Source organism: Barbus barbus (assembly GCF_936440315.1).
Source record: "Barbus barbus genome assembly, chromosome: 6".
NCBI classification, from domain to species: domain Eukaryota; kingdom Metazoa; phylum Chordata; class Actinopteri; order Cypriniformes; family Cyprinidae; genus Barbus; species Barbus barbus.
Genome location: NC_136734.1, coordinates 5,193,618 through 5,212,462, shown reverse-complemented (window position 1 = coordinate 5,212,462; position 18,845 = coordinate 5,193,618). Strand labels below are relative to the sequence as shown.

Sequence of the window (18,845 nt, the reverse complement as noted above, 5' to 3'; positions counted from 1 at the left end):
AGTGCAGCTTTATGAGAGAACAAATGACACCATGGCAACCAGTCAACAAAACAAATGATCTGAACAATAGTCCACCCTCACTGTTCAGGCTCCCCGGCTGATTGGATGAGCCTTCCAAAAATGTAGCTCTGCAATTAGTCAAAGTGACTGTCGGTCAAATACAACCTTCCCTCAGAGCAGGTTAGTCTGGGCAACAGGAGACACTACTGCACTGATTTGCTTTCTCATAGATTTTATTTTATTTAAGGATATCGATCCTGTCTGGCTTGGGAAACCAGAGTGAATTGAATGTGATTTAGTTTGATCAAAGCATTCTCAACATTCATTTTGCAAACAATCACAAAGTCACACAACGCATATAGAATGGTAGTGGGCAAAAAGGTGACAAAAGAGAGTATTCTTCCATCAGTGTGTGAAGATGATGGCGATGAAGGTGGAAAAGAAGAGGATTTGGGAGGAATCGCAAGCAGGCCGGTCAGCAGACCCAGGAGTCTCTACAGCAGAGGAAGTGTGGATGGCCAAGTGAGTATCCTGGCTCAGATTTTATGCAGTTTCATATGCTTGTGTGTTAGAAAACACATGATGAGGGTGTGTGGGCTTAATGTCATTTAGCCAAGAAGAAACTTATTTTCCACATCTATTCAACCAATCAGATTTTATGGTTGGGGAAGGAATAGGGTTTGGCCTATTATATTTTAAACACTGGTTGCTGACATCCCAAATCGCTAATTACATGTCCAACTATGTTAAAGAGGGGAGTGTGAATGTCATAAGCGTGGTTTATGAACATTTTCAATGCATAAATATGCATGATTCTAGTTGGAAAAATGCAAACTTAATTTTTGAATGCCTAAAGTAAACATAAAGTGTAATAGACGTTTGTTCACCCAACCACAGTCTAGCCACCATAAAAGCATCCAAATGGTATCAGAAATATGAAGATAATACACTGCTGTTCAAAAGTTTCAGGTCAATATTTTTTTATATGTCTAAGCAAGGATGTACTAAATTGAACATTTCTATTTAACATAAATGCTGTTCTTTCTATTTATATTAAAAAAATAAAAAATCTGGGAAAACTGGTTTCCACAAATATATTAAGCAGTATGACTGTTTTTAATATTGATAATGAGAAATATTTGTTGTGCAAATCAAATTGATGTCTGAAGGATCATGTGACACTGAATATGGAGTAAAGATGCTGAAAATTCAGCTTTGCATCACAGGAATAAATAGAAAAAACAGAAAACTGTTATTTTACATTGTAATAATATTTTCAATATTGCAGTTTTTATTGTAAAGTTAATAAAATAAGCACAGCCCTGGTGACCCCCAAGACACTTCTTTTAAAAACATTTTTAAAAATCCAATAGAAACTTCTGCTCTAACATTAAATTATTTTGATTAAATTATTGAAATCTGATTGGCTCCCGATCGGTCTTTTTTTTTCATTTTTATTTTTCATTTGTATTTTTTATTTTTTGCATTTCATTGTGTAAAGTTTAGGTTTTCTCAACTTTTTGATGCTCTCACTGCTTGCTTGCTTGCTTCAATCCCCCGCATGAGCCTGTCACTCAGCTCCCATAGAGAATGAATTGTAAACGCCCGCTCATCTCAGCACCAGTGGGCACATACAGTAACTTTGCAGCCCCTCACCACAAACCATCTGGCTTCATTCTGGTATGTGACCAGTTCACAAAATCTAATAAATTCCTGATGAATAAAATCAAGTCCTTCCCTATGGTTTTTGTGCCTCACAGTATGTTTCGCTTGGAAATATGTCACATTGTAAGTAAAATGGCTTGTGAATGGTAAGATTGTGTGAAATTCACGTAAGTGCAATTTTTAACTAGACAAGCAGAGTTTGCCAAAACAGCCATGGAATGTTGGCTTGACAAATTTTTGTTTGAAAGTTTTCAAAGATGTTTAAAAAGCCTTTGAAGTTTGAAGATAGATGATAGTCTGATAGATAGATAGATAGACAGACAGACAGACAGACAGACAGACAGATAGACAGATAGACAGATAGATAGATAGATCCTTTTTTTCCATATTTGCAGGAAGTGCACTAAAACATCAGTCAGTAAGATTTTTAGAGCTTTATAAATGCAAACCTTTTTCACTATTGTGACCTGTGGGATTAAATGGGTTCATTTTGCAAAACTCTGGTGAACTGGTGAATTCTCATCAGATTATCTTCTGCATTGTTCCAATCAGAGAGTGTCTAGATCGCCCAGCCAGCATCAAATCACAAGAAAGGCCCATCAGGATGAAGATCATATGACTGAAGAAGACGAGGTGGATGAAGATGTAGGTATCCATCCAGGTGATGGACAGCAGCAGGAGGAAGAGTGTGTTATCAGTGACGAAGATTTTGACACAGACCTGGAACTCAACAGATTTCACAGTGAGAGTTCTTATTAAAAGTGAAAGTGTGAATATGAGCAGAGAGAGAGAGAGTGGGCCGACGGGGGGACGTGGGTGATGCACGTTCTGATAGAGGGTGTCAAAGAGCTAAGGGGCACAGAATATGATGTTGCCACTCAACGGGGAATAAAACAGGCAAACGGCCGTGAGTCATGCTTGTAATTTCAGACAGGTCTCTCTCTCTTTCTCTCTCTCTCTCTCTCTCTCTCATTTTTCACCTGCTTGTTCTGCAGATACCGAAACACCTACACACATATATATAAATCACGGCTCCATCCATCTCTCACTATCTCTCTGATGGCTGTTTATTCAGCTGATTAGAGATAGCCATCTGCTAGATTACTGCTGTGTGCCTCCGCATAGCTTAATAAATGGCTTGGGAATTTTCCACATTCATGATAATTGCGCATCTCAATGAGAAACAATGATACATTGTTGTCGTATTTGGTTTATAAAGTCACACCAGTTCATCTCATTTGAGCTGTAAAGGTTGCATGTGTAAGTATACAGCACATTGGTTATCTTCTGTATCGACTGCATTGATGTGCTAAGGAAAGCGTCACTATTGTTTTCACTCATAAATCATAATGATAATAGCCTTGTATTTTACATTTTAATGCATAACTTGTCTCATACAGTATGTACTGCAGACATGAATGCTACCTTCTTGAGATGTTTTATTGCTTTTGTAACCAGTTATTCAATGTGTTCGTTCTATTATTATTATTATTATTATTATCGCATTTATTCTTTTGCATTTATATTTATATTTCTTGCACTTTAGTATGAGAAAAGTGCATTTTAAAAAATAATAATTATTATTCATATTAATGCAGATGGAAAATAAATTGAAAGGGGCCACAGTCACAGGACAAGAGCAGCCACCAGAATATTATAGGAGATTTTATGGTTTTAGTATTTTGAGTTTATCTGTATAGATTGAGAAATTAACATAGTATCATGATTGCAGCTGTCAATAACGTTTTGCATAATTTATGTGCATAAGACCTGTTTTATCAAACAAAACAATTAGAGGTATTCTGATTATGTTCTAGATGAAAGACGAGCATATGACCCTACAGGACAGTCAAGCTACAGAGAGGCTTGTAAGATGCTGAATGTAATTCCAGTATCCTACTTCCTCCGAAATATGAACCAGAGTGAACTCAACATGATGCATTATGGGCTGGGCTCACAGGTAAGAGCATAATAAGAAACTTATTTAGGGGGCATTTACACGACACCGTTTTCAACTGAAGATAGAAAACCTTTTATGCATTTTGGCCATTCATTTGAACAACAACAGCGTTCTGGGGGCATGAAAGTGCAAGTTTTTGAAAACTATATAATTATCATCTCCATGCACACTCTGAAAATGTGAATTTTTGAATTGGTTTTGAATGGTCACAAGCATGCATATTACATCTTTAGTGATAGTCTGTAGTGTTAGTGTTTGTGCGCAGATGCGTAGTATAAGTGATATCGCCATCTACTGACCTGGCATGCATAATAAAGCGTTTTTATTTGTTTTCGGGAATCCATTGGAATGAGGATTTTTTGACGATGTTATCGTCAGTACACAAAACTATTCAAAAATGCAAAAAAAAAAATATTCCCAGTTTCACCTGAACCATTGCGAATAACGTTTAAATTAAGAAATGATGGTGAAATGTAAAACGAATGATTTAAAGATGTTGATTATATCTATAGAAACAATATATTTTACATTTACTGCAAAATATGCACATATATGCAAATATTTAAGTAGCTTGAGAGACTATGTTTAATGAGCACTATAAGAGTTTTTCTGGTGTGATTCTGTTGTCTGATTGGTGGAGAAATCATGGGTAATGTAATTTTCACTAAGAATTTCACTGTTAAACTAATTTTTTATTAATAAGTTGAAATAATATGGCATATAAAGTCACACCAGAGGTGTTCAGCTGGGATCAGGACAAGGCTTTCTGCAGACCAGTCAAGTTCTTCCACACTGACTGAATCAATCATGTCTTTTTGAACCGTGCCTTATACACAGAGGCACTGTCATGTTAGAATAGAAAAGGGTCCTGTCCAAACTGTTGCTATAAAATTAGAAGCACACAATTCCCTAGAATATCATTATATGCTTTAACATTAAGATTTGTACTCATAGAAATGACTAAAGTAGTCAAATATGTTCATTAGAAGGGGGTGACCCAATACTTTGGCAATATAGTGTAGCTCACAGTAGGTCTGTAGGTCCATTTTTACTCCCAGAGCCTGACTGCTGCATTCTATACGAATAACAAAAGATATGATAAACATCTTAAAAACTTTCCTCTGCAGGGTACCAAAGCTCTGGCCATTTCCTTAGTAACCAACACTTCCATCCTGAAGCTCAATCTGCGAGATAATTGGATGGAGGGAATAGGCGGGGCTGCCATTGCTGATATGCTCAAAGAGAATTGCTACATCACAGGTGACTTCCTGCAATCCCACACATAACATCACAGTACTGCCTTGTTTTCTGTTGGACTTTTATTTATGATTCACTAGTAGTGTGAAAGTCTGTTTGATCTCATCTGTGAGACAGTCTTGTTAGGTTTTTATTAGAGGAACATGGGGGTTTGACAAGTCTGGAATCTTTTTTATGGTGGCATAACAAAGCCAACATACTGATTTCCATATCAGATTTCCAAACAGGCCCAAATTTCCAGAGACTTCCTTTGGTGGGTTGAAAATGTCTATGCAATCTTAATTTATGCTAGAAACTTGCTAGCAAAGCATTAAGCATTAAACTTGCTAGCAACATGTGAAAACATGCTAGCAAAGCATCATGCTATCAGTGTGCTAAATTATGCTAGTAACATGCTAAAACCTTTAATTACATTCTGCTGTAAAGCAGCTTCAAACAATACAATAGTGTCATGTTTTTCAGCTGAGGTCAGTTCAGTGTTGATTCAGTTCAGTTCAATGACAAGATCATCAAATACGAAATAAGATTAATTCAACTATAAATCAGCCCGGTAGAAAACAGTGATGCCATCATCCAGCCCAGTTCAGCTCTCATCCATGTCTGCTGAAAAAACAATAGAAACCATTATTTTTGTTATGGTTTTACTGTTTGTAAGGGGAATTGTATTGATTTTAATTGAAACCTATGGGTCTATTCTGTTGGTGACTTGTTAAAAGCACTAAATGGAATATGTCCCAAAACAAGGTACAGGAAGCATTTTTTAATGGTTGTAATGCTTAATAGTTGATGGTTTGTAATGTTTGTAATGGTATATATGGTGGAAACCATTAGAATTTTTGTGATGGTTTTTATTTTTTCAGCAAGGTGCACACTCAGTTCAATAATATTGCTAAATATTAAGTGTCCACAACTAAGCATGCAAGAGGCGACTCTGGGAAGGAACCCAAACTCGATCAGTGACAAAAATGGAGAAAAGAAAAAAAAACCTGGGAAGAGAGCAGGCTCAGTCGGCAGTTCTCCTCTGGCCAGACAAACCAACATGATGTGGTTTAATTCCAGGCTGCATCATAAGTCAGACTGTTTATTGCTATGAAGATTGCGATACATTACATGGTGATTCCAGCAATGTGTTAAATCATGCTACATGATTTCTATGTGTTAATCATGTTAGCAAAATTTGATTGACTTTCTCTGACTTCTCTGTGTAGAACCTTCAAACTTCAAAAGTTATTTAAAACTTTCAGACAAAGGATTTGTCAAGCCTACATCAAAGTTTGTCATATCCAATTGTTTCTGTCCTACATTGGGATATCTGAGCACATACAATGAGGTTTAAATGTATAGAGTCTGCTGGTGAGAAGGTAATAGATATAATATCCAATTTAAAAACAACATACAGTTTCATAGTCCACAATTTAAATTCACATTTTAGCCATCATTCACTGTGCATTTTGGTTAATTTGGTTTGGTTGATACGGTTGGTTTTGCAGCACTCCCTCAAGATATGATCTGTAAAACCTACGTTTTTCCTTCCCAGAAATTGATTTGTCTGAAAACCGGATGGGTGAATACGGAGCCAGGGCTCTGTCCAGCATGCTGTTGGAAAACTCTACCCTATTCTCTCTCAACCTCTCCGGGAACCATCTGGACGAGCGAGCGGCCAGACACCTGTCCCCAGCTCTGATCAGCAACCAGAAACTTCAGCACCTCGACCTGAGTCACAACAGATTCGGAGATATAGCAGGTGTGAGATGATGTGAAAAGCTGTTGATGAAAGGTTCACCGCTTGATTACTGCAGAACTCTGAATAACTTTGCTTTTAGAGGGGCATTTAGTGGTTTTTGAGGCAGTTGGCTGCCACGTGTTGAATGGTTACCTGTAACAGTTGGACGGGAAGACTACAGTTTCATGGACAAGTACTAGAAAAAAAACAGCTTGAGATTTGACCAAACACATGCATAACAAAAAGAACATTAACCTTTAACGGCATATTGCACAATGGGAATGAAATTAAAATCTGTCCTTTTAACTTACTTTGAGCAGTTCATTATACTGATGATTTTATAGATTTTTTAGCACTACAGAGTATAATAAAAATGTCTAGACACAAATTTTGATAATTTAGTTTCAGTTCACGAAGCAAAAGATAAGTTGCCAAGTGCAGTGACTGGCAGGGTACTTAGACAGGAACCATTGGAGAGCTTCATTGCTTTATTAAATTTATGAAACTGAAAAAATAACAGGTGATGTTTTTTAATGAAGGAAAAAATATACTTGTGCAGCAATGGTGCCTTCAATGGTGCAAGGATGGAGAGCTGCTGTTTTACTTTTGATTATGCAACTTGTTCTTTGTTTTATTTTAGAGAAATTATAGCTATAGCTAATAGAAATAATAATAATTATTTGTTTTGCTCATTTTAGTGCCAGTACACCATGTTAAATGAAACATAAATTCATAAATTAATGTATAGTATAGCATAATATTATAGCAATAACTAGCTTCATTAAAAAAAAAAAACATTAGAATGCATTAAAGTAAGGAAAACACTGCAGTGATTAGCTGCTTTTGAATCAGATACTAAATAAGCACTTATGTCATTTTTAAGCAAGCAAAGCTTCGAGCGTCATAAATTACGTGCTTTTGGCAAAAACTAATCGATCTGGTACGTTGCTTTAATGTGAAATATGCAGTTTTCTTCTCTTTAAACGTAACTAGGTCCAAATGCGCTGTGAAATCAGAACCCTATTGGGCGGACAAATTCGCCGCAGCAAAGTTGCAGCAACAGTGAGAAAGTCACAGAATTTCATGACAAAATTTCATGACAAAATTCTGAAATTGGCTGCACTGGGTACATTCTAAAACACTTACCTCCGGTTTCACAGACAAGGCTTAAGTCTAGTCCTAGACTAAAATGTAAATCTGAGCTGTTTCAACTGAAAGAAACTTGCGCTGACTGATCATAAACCATGTCAGTGCTTTTGTTTTGTCTTCAGATGAACACCAGTAATGCTTTTTTCTAAGGCACGTTTATAAAAATCACTTAAATGTCCTAATTAAACTATGGCTTAATCCTGGCTTAGTCTATGCCCTGTCTGTGAAACCGGGCCTTAATGTGAATAACGCTTAATGTGGCATAATGCATTAAAACAGTGTTTTTAAAAGAAAAAACTCAGTAAACACATTATTAATAAAGCATACTATGTACAGACAAACAGATGAGCCCAGAATGCGAAGGCAACACATTTAATTACACATTAAGCATTTTCCTCCCATAGAAAACCGTTATAAGGAATACCCTTAACGTGGCTTAATAATTTATTAATGATGATTATTAATAATGTTTGGTATTTTTAAAAACAATGTTTTAATGCATTAAGCCATGTTAAGCTTTTTCCTTTTAATGTTTTTTTTTTATAGGAGGAAAATGTGTAATTAAACCTATTGTGTTCCTATGGGTACGTAGTATGATTTATTAATTATGTTTATTGAGTTTGGCATTTTTAAAAACACTGTTTTAATGCATTAAGCTATGTTAAGCATTTTCCTTATAATGGTTTTCTATGGGAGGAAAGCACTGAACATGTATTTAAATGCATTGAATTTTTATTCTGAGCTCTACTCGTCTGTAAATAGTATGCTTTATTAATAATATGTTTACTGAATTTGGTCTTTTAAAAACACTGTTTTAATACATTAAGCCACGGTAAGTATATTTCACGTTAAGCGTTTTGTCCCCTGCACAGTCCATTTCTGAGGAACAGGCGTTGCTAAATGAATCTTTTTTTTTTTTTTTACTAATTGATTAAATGAATGATTCTGCGGATTACTGAATGAATCATTGTTTTGAACGATTTGAGCGTTCAGTGAACATTCGGTGACTCACTCTGCTGGCGGAGCTGCTGTATATAACGTACAGAAAGAGTTACTTAGTAAAACACACCCAAAGACCGGAACTGTTGTTTAATATCCAGTCTAATATAAGTTAATGTGAACATTTCTATTTCTGCTGTCAGTGAAAAGTTGCTTGAGGTGTATTGATGAGGCTATGTGGACACAGATATTGGTCCAGTGTAGTATACTGCGAGGTGATCAATTTGCTTTTAAACAGACCTTTAACTACAATGTTATTTTTAATACTTTGATAAATGGGTCAGTGGTGAAACCTGCTGATAAAAACCTTCAAATCCACTGTTTTCAACACATCTCAGAGATTATTCATGTGGGAAAGTATGGAAATCCAATTCTTCAAAATAATGTTTTTTATAGCTAAGTGCTCTCTTCTTAACTGCAATGCAAATTGGAAATGATATTCCGCTTCAATACAAGCACAATATTTTCATATTTGCAATATCCAGAGGGCCGGATCTCAAATGATCAGAAACTCCAATATGATGATGAGGGATATAGAATACAGTCCTAAAGCCCCATAGCTGTCAGCATGAATGACAGACTGTGAAGATAGGGAAATTACCTCAATAAAATATTGCATATAATCATCAAGAGAAACTCCTCCATGACCTGCCATGATTCATAAATCCTTAACAGATTCTCCTGGCAAATCTCTGTTCATATTACATATGGTGATGGCTTTCTTTTTATAATCATACACTGCTTGCTTATTCCTGGCAAGTTACCCTGGTGACCATTGCAGTCAATAAGGCCTGATACAGTTATCTATACTAAATATGATATTCACTGAGTTTTTTATTTCTTTAAGAGCTTTGAAAATCGTAACAGTTTTAGGAAATGCTATTTAGTATGCATAATACACCACAAGAGGTCTCTTGTGCTAACCATGGCTGCATTTATTTGATCACAATTACAGTAAAAAAAAAAACAGTAGTATATATATATACTTTTTACTTATACTTTTCAATTGAATCCATCCTTGCTGAATAAAAGTGTATTTCTTTTAAATAGTAGTGAACATCTCCCAGGTTTCTCAAGATTATTGCCATGACAAATAAGTGTGCATTTATATTTTAAGGTTGGTAGACATGGCAGGACACTAACTAATGCTCAGAACTGGATATTTGCAGGTTTAATCCCCTCGAGGAATAAAATATGAATTATCACCATTGCACGCTTGAGCAAGACATTTCACCTCAGGTTACTCCAGAGGGATTGTCTTTTTAAATAAGTACTTCAAGTTGCTTTGGATAAAAGTTTCAACTACATCTGTGGCTCTCAACTGGTTTTAGATCAAGGATATCATTATTTTGGTGATTTTGGAGATTCATGGCAAAAATATTTTTTTTCCGCAGATTATTTTGATATGTATTTTTCATGATTATATTATATTATATTATGTTTAGAAAGAGAGTTGCTCACACAAGGACCATCATATATATGGCCTAAAGTACTAGTTAATATCCAGTTAGATCATACAGATATTAAATTGTAAGTGGGAGAAACAATAATACATTGAATTAATAACAGTAACTCCCCTATGCTGCTCTTCTCCATCTTTTGCCTTCCCTCAGGGGAACTCCTGGGTGCTGCTATTGTCGAGAATACAGGAATGAAGTCACTCAATCTGGCTTGGAACTGCATTCGAGGAAAAGGAGCCATTGCATTTGCTAAAGGCCTGGAGGTAAGAGGAAAATAAAGTCCATCCTCTGCCAGAGTCACTCACTCATGAAAGAACTTACTTTGGTCTAACATCCATTGATCAAGTCAGGATTTTAACAACCTAAATATAGAAAAATGCATCCTATGTAGTAAACAGGGTTTTATCACGAGGAATCAAAATTTACTTCATCTTTTGAGAAAAAAATAGTTGTGAATTAGTAATTGTGAAAACATACTGTAACTTATACTGTATTCTGCAACTAATACTGTAAGCACTCTAAACTTTCTCCCAGTCAAAAAAAGAGCATTTATTAAAAAAAAATAAAGTTGCAAAAAAATTTGACAATTTATTTATTTATTTATTATTATTATAAATTCCGGTGCAAACAAATTCTAAGCAGGCCTCTCAGTGGGGGAAAAATTAAAAATAACATAATCAAACTTCCTCCCCTGTCCAAAAAGAACATTTATTAAAATAAAGTTGCACAATTCTTAGGGTCAAAAGAGGAGTCATAAAATAAATAAATAATAATAATAATAATGATTCAAAATAATAACAATAATAATCATTTAAAATAGATCCTGATGAACAAATTAAAAGTGGGCCTCTGTGTGGGGAAAAATTTAATATGACTCAAGTAATATATATATATATATATATATATACAATATCCCTCAAAATTCTGAAAAACTTAAATTCTGCACATACAGTATGTTACTGTAGTCATTCTGTTGAATTTGATTTTGAAGGGAAATATATTCTTGCGGACCTTGGATTTGTCGTACAACGGCCTGGGCAAAGAAGGAGCCGTGGCTCTAGAGGAAGCACTCAAACACAACAATACACTGGAGGATCTGAACATCAGGTACTGTGGTCACGGTATGATTATATATTATACTGTAACTGTATTTATGGAAAGCAGGACATGCATCACCTATGAGTCAATGTTTTGTAGGGCCACCTTACCTATTCTTTTCTGCGTTTACACAGTCTTTGATTTATTGCCGTAATTATGAGATGGTAGACAGTTGAAAATGTTCAACATTTGTCTGCTAAATTAGTTTGAATATTCACAATGCACAGTTATTCATGATTTATTTGCAGTGGTGAAATCAACAAACACCAGACTTCGCAAACAGTCGACAAACTGACAGCTAGAATAAAAGTACATCAAATACTTGCTTAAAACACTTTTTGCTTTGTCTGCAGCAATAATCGCATACCGCTTGAAGGAGCCATCCATTTTGCACTGGGCCTCAAAGTGAACACGACTCTACGAATTCTCAAAGTACGAAAGATTAAAATAGTAACAGCAGGACATTATTGAAGCAAGCATGGCTTTTAAGCTTAGACTTTCAAGTCTGCATCACAAGAGATTTATGGCATTTCTATCTTTGTTATGACAAATTTTGTTGGTTTTCCGTATGATCCAGATGTCTAGGAACCCAATGCAGTCAGCGGGATGCTTCGCCATTTTAAAATCAGTTCAATCAAACCCAGAAACTGCAGTAGAGTTCTTAGACTTCTCTGTGAGTGAATCTTCCCATTCATTTCTCATATTTCCTTGTCCTTATTGGTTTTGAGTATCTCTAACCTCAGTTTCTCATAGGATATTTGCGTGGACCAGGAATTTGAAGACTTATTCAAAAGCACCAAAGAAACACTCCCAACCCTCCAAGTAAAACATGGTGGGAAAATTAATGCAGTGCTTAAAAAGAGCTGAGCTTTATTCAGAAACACATTCTGGACAATTCAATTGTAATCGTGTAGGCTTGAAGAACTGCAAATGTATTTCTGAACTTGCATAAAATCTAAACTGATTTGAATCTCGCTCCACACTCCTCCACATGGTAATTGGATCAAGTCATGGTTGATGGATCATGGTTTTCGGCGTTAAGGGAACAACGGTCGGCAGAATAAAGTTTAGAAAAAGATTTGATTTGACTTTAAAATATTACTGACAAAATGGGTGGATGAGATGATGTGTGGAGCAAGCAGAACTGATCTAATTACTTTATACTTAAAAGTTAGGGCTAGGTACGTTTTATTAATGTTTTCAAAAGAAGTCTCTAATTCATTTATTTCAGTAAATATTCTGAAATATTATTACAATTTACAATAACTGTTTTCTATTTGAGTATATTTTAAAATGCGATTTATTCCTGTGATGCAAAGCTGAATTTATTCCCGTCTTCAGTGCCTTTGTGATCCTTCAGAAGCTTATTTATTAAAAAATTATCAATGTTGAAAACAGTTGTGCATCTTCAATTTTGTGTGGAAACCATATACATTTGATAAAGTTCAAACGAACAGCATTTATTTGAAATAGAAATCTATAAAGTATTAATATGTATTCTTTTTTTTTGGTTGTCGGATTTCATTCTTCTTCTTGTGCAACTAGTTGATCAACTAGCAAAGCAGTTTAGTCTTGTTTGAAAAGTTTTGGGTTTCTTTGACAGGATCTGAATTACGTCAGCGACCAGACCAACAGATTAATCATCGTGATGAATGAGTTTCTAAACTTCTAAGCTGAAGTCCAACAGTTCACGCATGTAAAACATTAACTCAGACAAACGCGTGTCGCAACTCCTGCAACTTCATATAGATGCGAATCTACAAGCAACACGAGAGAATAATGGCGACAACACGGTCTCTACATATCCTCAACAGACAGCAGCATTTCCTTAACAAGGTGCATTCCACATGGCTGGCCAGGTAATGTGCATTTATCACTGAGAGGTGCGTAAAGCACCATACAATTGCTAGGTTAATCAGCAATGCTAGTCAAATTGCAGATCTAGAGTCCATTCAGTCATATTCAGTATGTGGGCAGTTGATGAATAATATGCACGGAATCTTGCTTTTTTAACATCAGGGGTTTATGTTAAAATATATGTGAATGTATAAGGTAAAAAAGTGTAGGCTTAATGTGCTGCATAAAAGCGTCCTGTGACAAGGTAATTTTTAAAATGCATAAATTCAGTTCCTCAAATTATCGCCCACAATGCACAGACAATATTGCTAGATTTTTCACATTAAATAACCTTTTCCTCTGACATTCCAATAATGTCTTTGTTTCTTTGAGCACTATTTTGTTTTTATAAATCTATTATTTATAAAAATGTATTTGTATTATTGTATTTTAATAAATATATAAAACTAATCAAATATAACTACGAGCTTATTAGTGTAAAATTATTATTGATTAATCTGTGGTCGCTACACATTTTAATTTTTAAAATGATTATTATAAAATTTTAGCAGATACTTTTAACCATAGCAATTTACAGACTGACTGCTATTGCCTGTAAATAAAGCTATACAGGCTAATTTTTAGAAATATTGATGAATCATCTTTACAGGGAAGAAATTTGTCCCCAAATTACAGTAAGCTCTCCACACAAACGTAATGTAAATTATCATAGAATGTAGTTTTAGTTATGTAGCAATATTCATCTCATTTTGCACTGCAGGGGGAGGTGGGATAGTTAATATTAAGCCATTAAAACTGTATGCATAATTATTATTTAAGAGCATGTCACACTGTCGGCCTTTGCTGTCACTGCTTGAAATGTCACTTCACTACCCATGCTTTCTATAATATTATGCGTTGCAGCTTGTGATGCATCACTTATATATTTATTAAACACTTGCTGAAACAGTTTTGCTTGTGAATCCTTAGAGGTTTTGCGAATAAAAGTGATGAAGGCTGGTTGAGTTCCATGTTTGCACACAAAGTGGATGCCAGGAAAGATGCCCACTCCAATCTGCTCTCCAAGAAAGAAACCAGCAACCTCTACAAGATTCAGTGTGAGCCAATCCATCTAAAACCTTCAAGGATGCGCTCAAATGTTTAGGCCTTGGGAGAAATTGTGCATGCAATATAGTTGATAGGAATTGCTAAAAATATCTGCATGCATGAATGATGTGCTTGCTTGTTGTTTTCCTCCAGAAAACAGCCTAAACTGTTTACGTTATACTAATTGCTTTAATAAATCAACCTGCAAAGTGTTTATTTGTAGAATTCTTTTGTTTTCAAGAGACCAGCTGTATGGAGAATGGTAATGAAAATTGGGTTTAGAAAAATGAGGGGGATATTTCAATAAACGGTTGATTTGAGTGATAAAATCACAAGGAATTCACTGAATTCAAATGTTTACTTCAACTAAAGTAGAACATCTAGAAAAAAATGTTTTTAACACTGCAAGATACTGGTCCATTTGTCTTTCCTGACATCTTCGAATCCTGTTTTTTCTTTCAGTTCACAATGTCAAGCCAGAGTACATGGAGGCATACAATAAAATGTCGTAAGCACACTTTTGATTTTGCAGTTGCTGATAAAATGCAGTCTTGATTTCAGTATGACACTTGCAGGCCTGCCGTGTCTAGATGTGATGTACTTTGGTTCCTTGATTGTCCTATGTGATCCTGATTTATTATCAATAGTACCGACATGTCCTGCTCCAACTTCCTGTAACTGCATGTTAAACCATTTTATCTATTTTTAGCCTATTAACTGTATTTTTTTTGTGGTTTAAGTTTAAAACAAGTTTAAATTAACAACTATTTCTAAATTACTCCCACTGTCTAAATCACTCTCATTTCTAAATTACTCCCACTGTCTCTTTTAAGGGATGAGGTACAGAAAGAACTTCATCGTGATGCAAGTTATCCATGTGAAGTCATTGGAAGCTGGAACACCTGGTATGGTGAACAGGATCAAGCGGGTGAGATGAAAAACAACATCATTTTTGTATTATATTTTATAATGCTTTTGAAAAAAGTATCTTATGCTCACACAAGTTTGCTTTCGTTTCGCTCAAAAATACAGTAAAAAGAGTAGTGTTGTGAAATATTATTGCAATTTCAAATAACGGTTTTCTATTTGAATGCATTTTAAGATGTAATTTATTTCTGTGATGCAAAGATGAATTTTCAGCATCATTACTCCAGTCTTCAGTGTTGCATGATCCTTTAGAAATCATGCTGCTCAGTTATCCTACTAAATATTATTGTGGAGAACAGAATTTATTTGAAACAAAAATCATTCGTAACATTATAAATATCTTCACTGTCACTTTTAATCAATGTATTTGTCTTTGCTGAAATACTCATTTCTTTCAAAAAACCTTACTGACCTTTACACAAATCACTGAATTTTTAAAGCACCAGATTTGGTCTGTTTAAATATGTTAAATGGTTTTATATATCTTTTTACAATACCAGAGTGACACATGCTGTTTTGTGTTTGTAGTGCATCTCTGGAGGTATTCTGGTGGATATCCTGCTCTAACAGAATGTTTGCGCAAACTCAACCGCAATACGGTATTTAACACATCTCTTAAAAATGAGATGTAAGGATGTTAGAATCAATGTATTGTAGAGCTGGGTGATATCGCCCAGCCCTAAATTGTGTCCTTTATCAAAATGTTTTCTGTGTAGGCGTATCTTGCATTTCGAAAAGAGAGAAGTAAAATGTTGATCTCCCGAAGCAACCAGCTTCTTCTGGAGTTTAGTTTCTGGAACGAGCCTGCACCCAGAAGCGGCCCCAACATTTATGAACTGAGAACATACCAACTAGTAGTAAATACCATTTCATTGTTCTGTTTTAAATATACACCTTCTTATTTTACAGCTTAAAGGAAAATTTACTCAACCTCAGACCACCCAAGATGAGCTCTTTCGACATTGGAACAGATTTGGAGAAATTTAGCCTTATATCACTTGCTCATCAGTGAATTCTTTACAGTGAATGGGTGCCGTCAGAACGAGAGTTTCAACAGCCATGAAAATGCTTCCTTCAGTGAAAAAACCATCCCCTGTTTTCCTATCCCATCAAAATCCATTTGTTTGAAAATATTTTGGACTGATTTTGATTGTGAGCGATGCTTGATCTATGAACATTTCTCTCCTGATTGAGATGAAACAACTTTTTCACTGGAGATATCAGTTATTATGAATAGAGAACTCGTGTTTTAGCTGGAAGTAACAGTTTGAGGTTAAAAACATGTTAATCATGGATTTGTTTCTTAAAAACGAGCGGCTTTTTGACATTAATTGATAGACTGGAGTTGTGTGTTTGGACACTCATTCTGACGGCACCCATTCACTGCAGAGGATCCATTGGTGAACAAGTGATGTGATACTAAATTTCTCCAAATCCGTTCTGATGAAGAAACAAACTCGCACCTTGGATATCCTGAGGGTGAGTACATTTTCAGCTTTTCCTGTAACTTTTTCTCTTTTTGTTTTTGTTTTGTTTGTCCTGAAATTTCTGAATCAAGCCTGGAACAATGATTGAATGGGGAAATCACTGGTAAGTTTGTGTGTGAATTGTACACTTTAACTTAAGGAAAAAATAGTGATATTATATCACCATGTTGCATATTTAATCTATTTTATCATGTTCCAGGGCTCGAGCAATCAAATATAGACAGGAAAACAATGAAGCAGTGGGCGGCTTCTTCACACAGATCGGGGAATTGTATGTTGTTCATCATTTATGGGGTAAGAATATCCTTCACTGAGCTCATATCTTCTTCTGATCATTGCATATTATTAAGTGCTTTAAAATCTCTTAATTGTACTGAATGTGTTTTAGCCTATAAAGACCTGCAGTCCAGAGAAGAAACCAGAAATGCTGCTTGGTTAAAAGAGGGCTGGGATGCCAATGTGCATTATACAAGTGAGTAAAAACAAAGATGGCAGGTTTTTGAAATTCAATACTGGTGTATTGATTATTATGGCATAATATACTGTATACTGCCTGTTTGTTTAAAAAGTTTTAAAGCAGTTAATACACTACCATTCAAATGTTTTCAGATATGTTCAAAATATGTTAAATATATTCTGTTTCAAATAATATGCTGTTCTTTTGCATTTCATCATATAATTCTGATAAGTCACATTTTCCACAAAAATATTAGGTAGCACAATTGTACATTAATATACATAATAACTTTCTTGAGCAGCAAATCAGCATATTGAAATAATTTCTGAAGGATCACGTGACACTGAAGGAATAATTTATTTATTTATTTTTAAATTTGGTAAATAAAAAAAGTTTATTTAAAATTGGAATAAGATTTTACAATATTACTTTTTATATTGTATTTTCAGCCTTAGAGACTACTTTAAAATTCTTACAAAGTCTTACATACTGTCAAACTTTTGAACAGATTATATTTTAATAAGCAACCATAAATCATAACCATAAATGTTTCCAACTGTGCTATCCTTCATTGCCACATTTTTTAATTCAGCAAATGTCATCCACTTATCTCTGAAATAATAATAATAATAATAAAAATGCTATTTTAAATCCTGTAAAAATGTTAATTTACGGCAGTCTGATCAAATAATGAGTCAAAAGGGAAATTTGGAAATTCTGGGTATTCCTTGCATAAGGAAAATGTGCATACTTCACAGTATGCTAGAGTAATGCAGAAATAGTAAGTAATTCAAAGCACAATTAAAGGGTTCTCTTTGTAAGCGGTGCCATCTGGTGGATTTCAGTACAACTGTTAGAAATGTTCAATACATTCAAACTTGTTTATTTCTGTTTTTGACAGTGCCTCTTATCCAAAAGATGGAATCGAGAATTATGATTCCCATGGAACATTCACCTCTGCAGTAAAATCAACAGTGTTTCACCTGTGATGATAACAAATACACTATCCACCAGGAGATGTATTGTTTAGTTCTGACTTTACTCAAACACATCTGAAGCAGATGATTAAGGTCTTCAGGTCCTCTTGAAGTAGACAGGCAGTTGTGTTAGAATAGAGCTGGACCTAAAGTCTGCAAGAAGGCAAAACTGTGCCAGTGTTGAAGCCAATCTGAGAGCTACAATGACAGACCTCAATGACTATTGTTTTTAGTCATTATTCCCCTTTCTGATGCATCTCTTGGCCTGTTGGAGTGCTTGAAGAAACTACCTGTCAGCATAGCTTTTTTTCTGCAATTAAAAAATAAATTTGCTTAATTGTATGCATTTATTGGAATTGTAAACATAATAAATTATTTTGATTTAATAATACTTGATGTTACCGTGGCCATTTTCACAGTACATAAAACTTATAAGTGTAGCTGGTTGATCGTGGTAGGACCCTTGCTGTCAGAAAGCTCTCGGATTTCATCAAACAATATATACATTTGTGTTCCGAAGATGAGCAAAGGTCTTACGGGTTTGGAACGACACGAAAGTGAGTAATTAATGACAGAATTTTTATTTTTGGGTGAACTATCCCTTTAATTTGATGGCAATGATATAACAAATGCCAAAAACATTATTTGGACGATTTTATATAACTAAGGCCTTAATATTTTAATTCATTTAAATACAGTGATATTTTCACTGTCTTCAAATGAACTCCTCTTAAGGAGTTATG

At 34.9% G+C, this 18,845-nt stretch overlaps 2 protein-coding genes across 2 annotated transcripts; both read left to right on the top strand.

Moving 5' to 3' along the window:
- Positions 1–363: 363 nt before the first annotated feature.
- LOC306871625 (uncharacterized protein) lies at positions 364–12,178 on the top strand (the record flags this gene model as incomplete). The annotated part of the gene is made up of 10 exons (XM_079419690.1): positions 364–522; positions 2,218–2,407; positions 3,483–3,625; positions 4,753–4,885; positions 6,420–6,626; positions 10,367–10,476; positions 11,205–11,320; positions 11,665–11,743; positions 11,889–11,984; positions 12,065–12,178. 10 exons carry the CDS (start codon positions 364–366, stop codon positions 12,176–12,178), a joined length of 1,347 nt encoding a protein of 448 aa, XP_079275816.1.
- A 472-nt stretch (positions 12,179–12,650) lies between these two features.
- On the top strand, positions 12,651–18,486 carry LOC306871086 (protein NipSnap homolog 1). Its single transcript, XM_079418777.1, has 10 exons — positions 12,651–13,170; positions 14,138–14,265; positions 14,717–14,762; positions 15,088–15,182; positions 15,710–15,780; positions 15,898–16,038; positions 16,740–16,771; positions 16,868–16,962; positions 17,057–17,140; positions 18,027–18,486. Exons 1-10 carry the CDS (start codon positions 13,061–13,063, stop codon positions 18,089–18,091), a joined length of 867 nt encoding a protein of 288 aa, XP_079274903.1. The 5' UTR covers positions 12,651–13,060; the 3' UTR covers positions 18,092–18,486.
- The last annotated feature ends 359 nt before the right edge of the window (positions 18,487–18,845 follow it).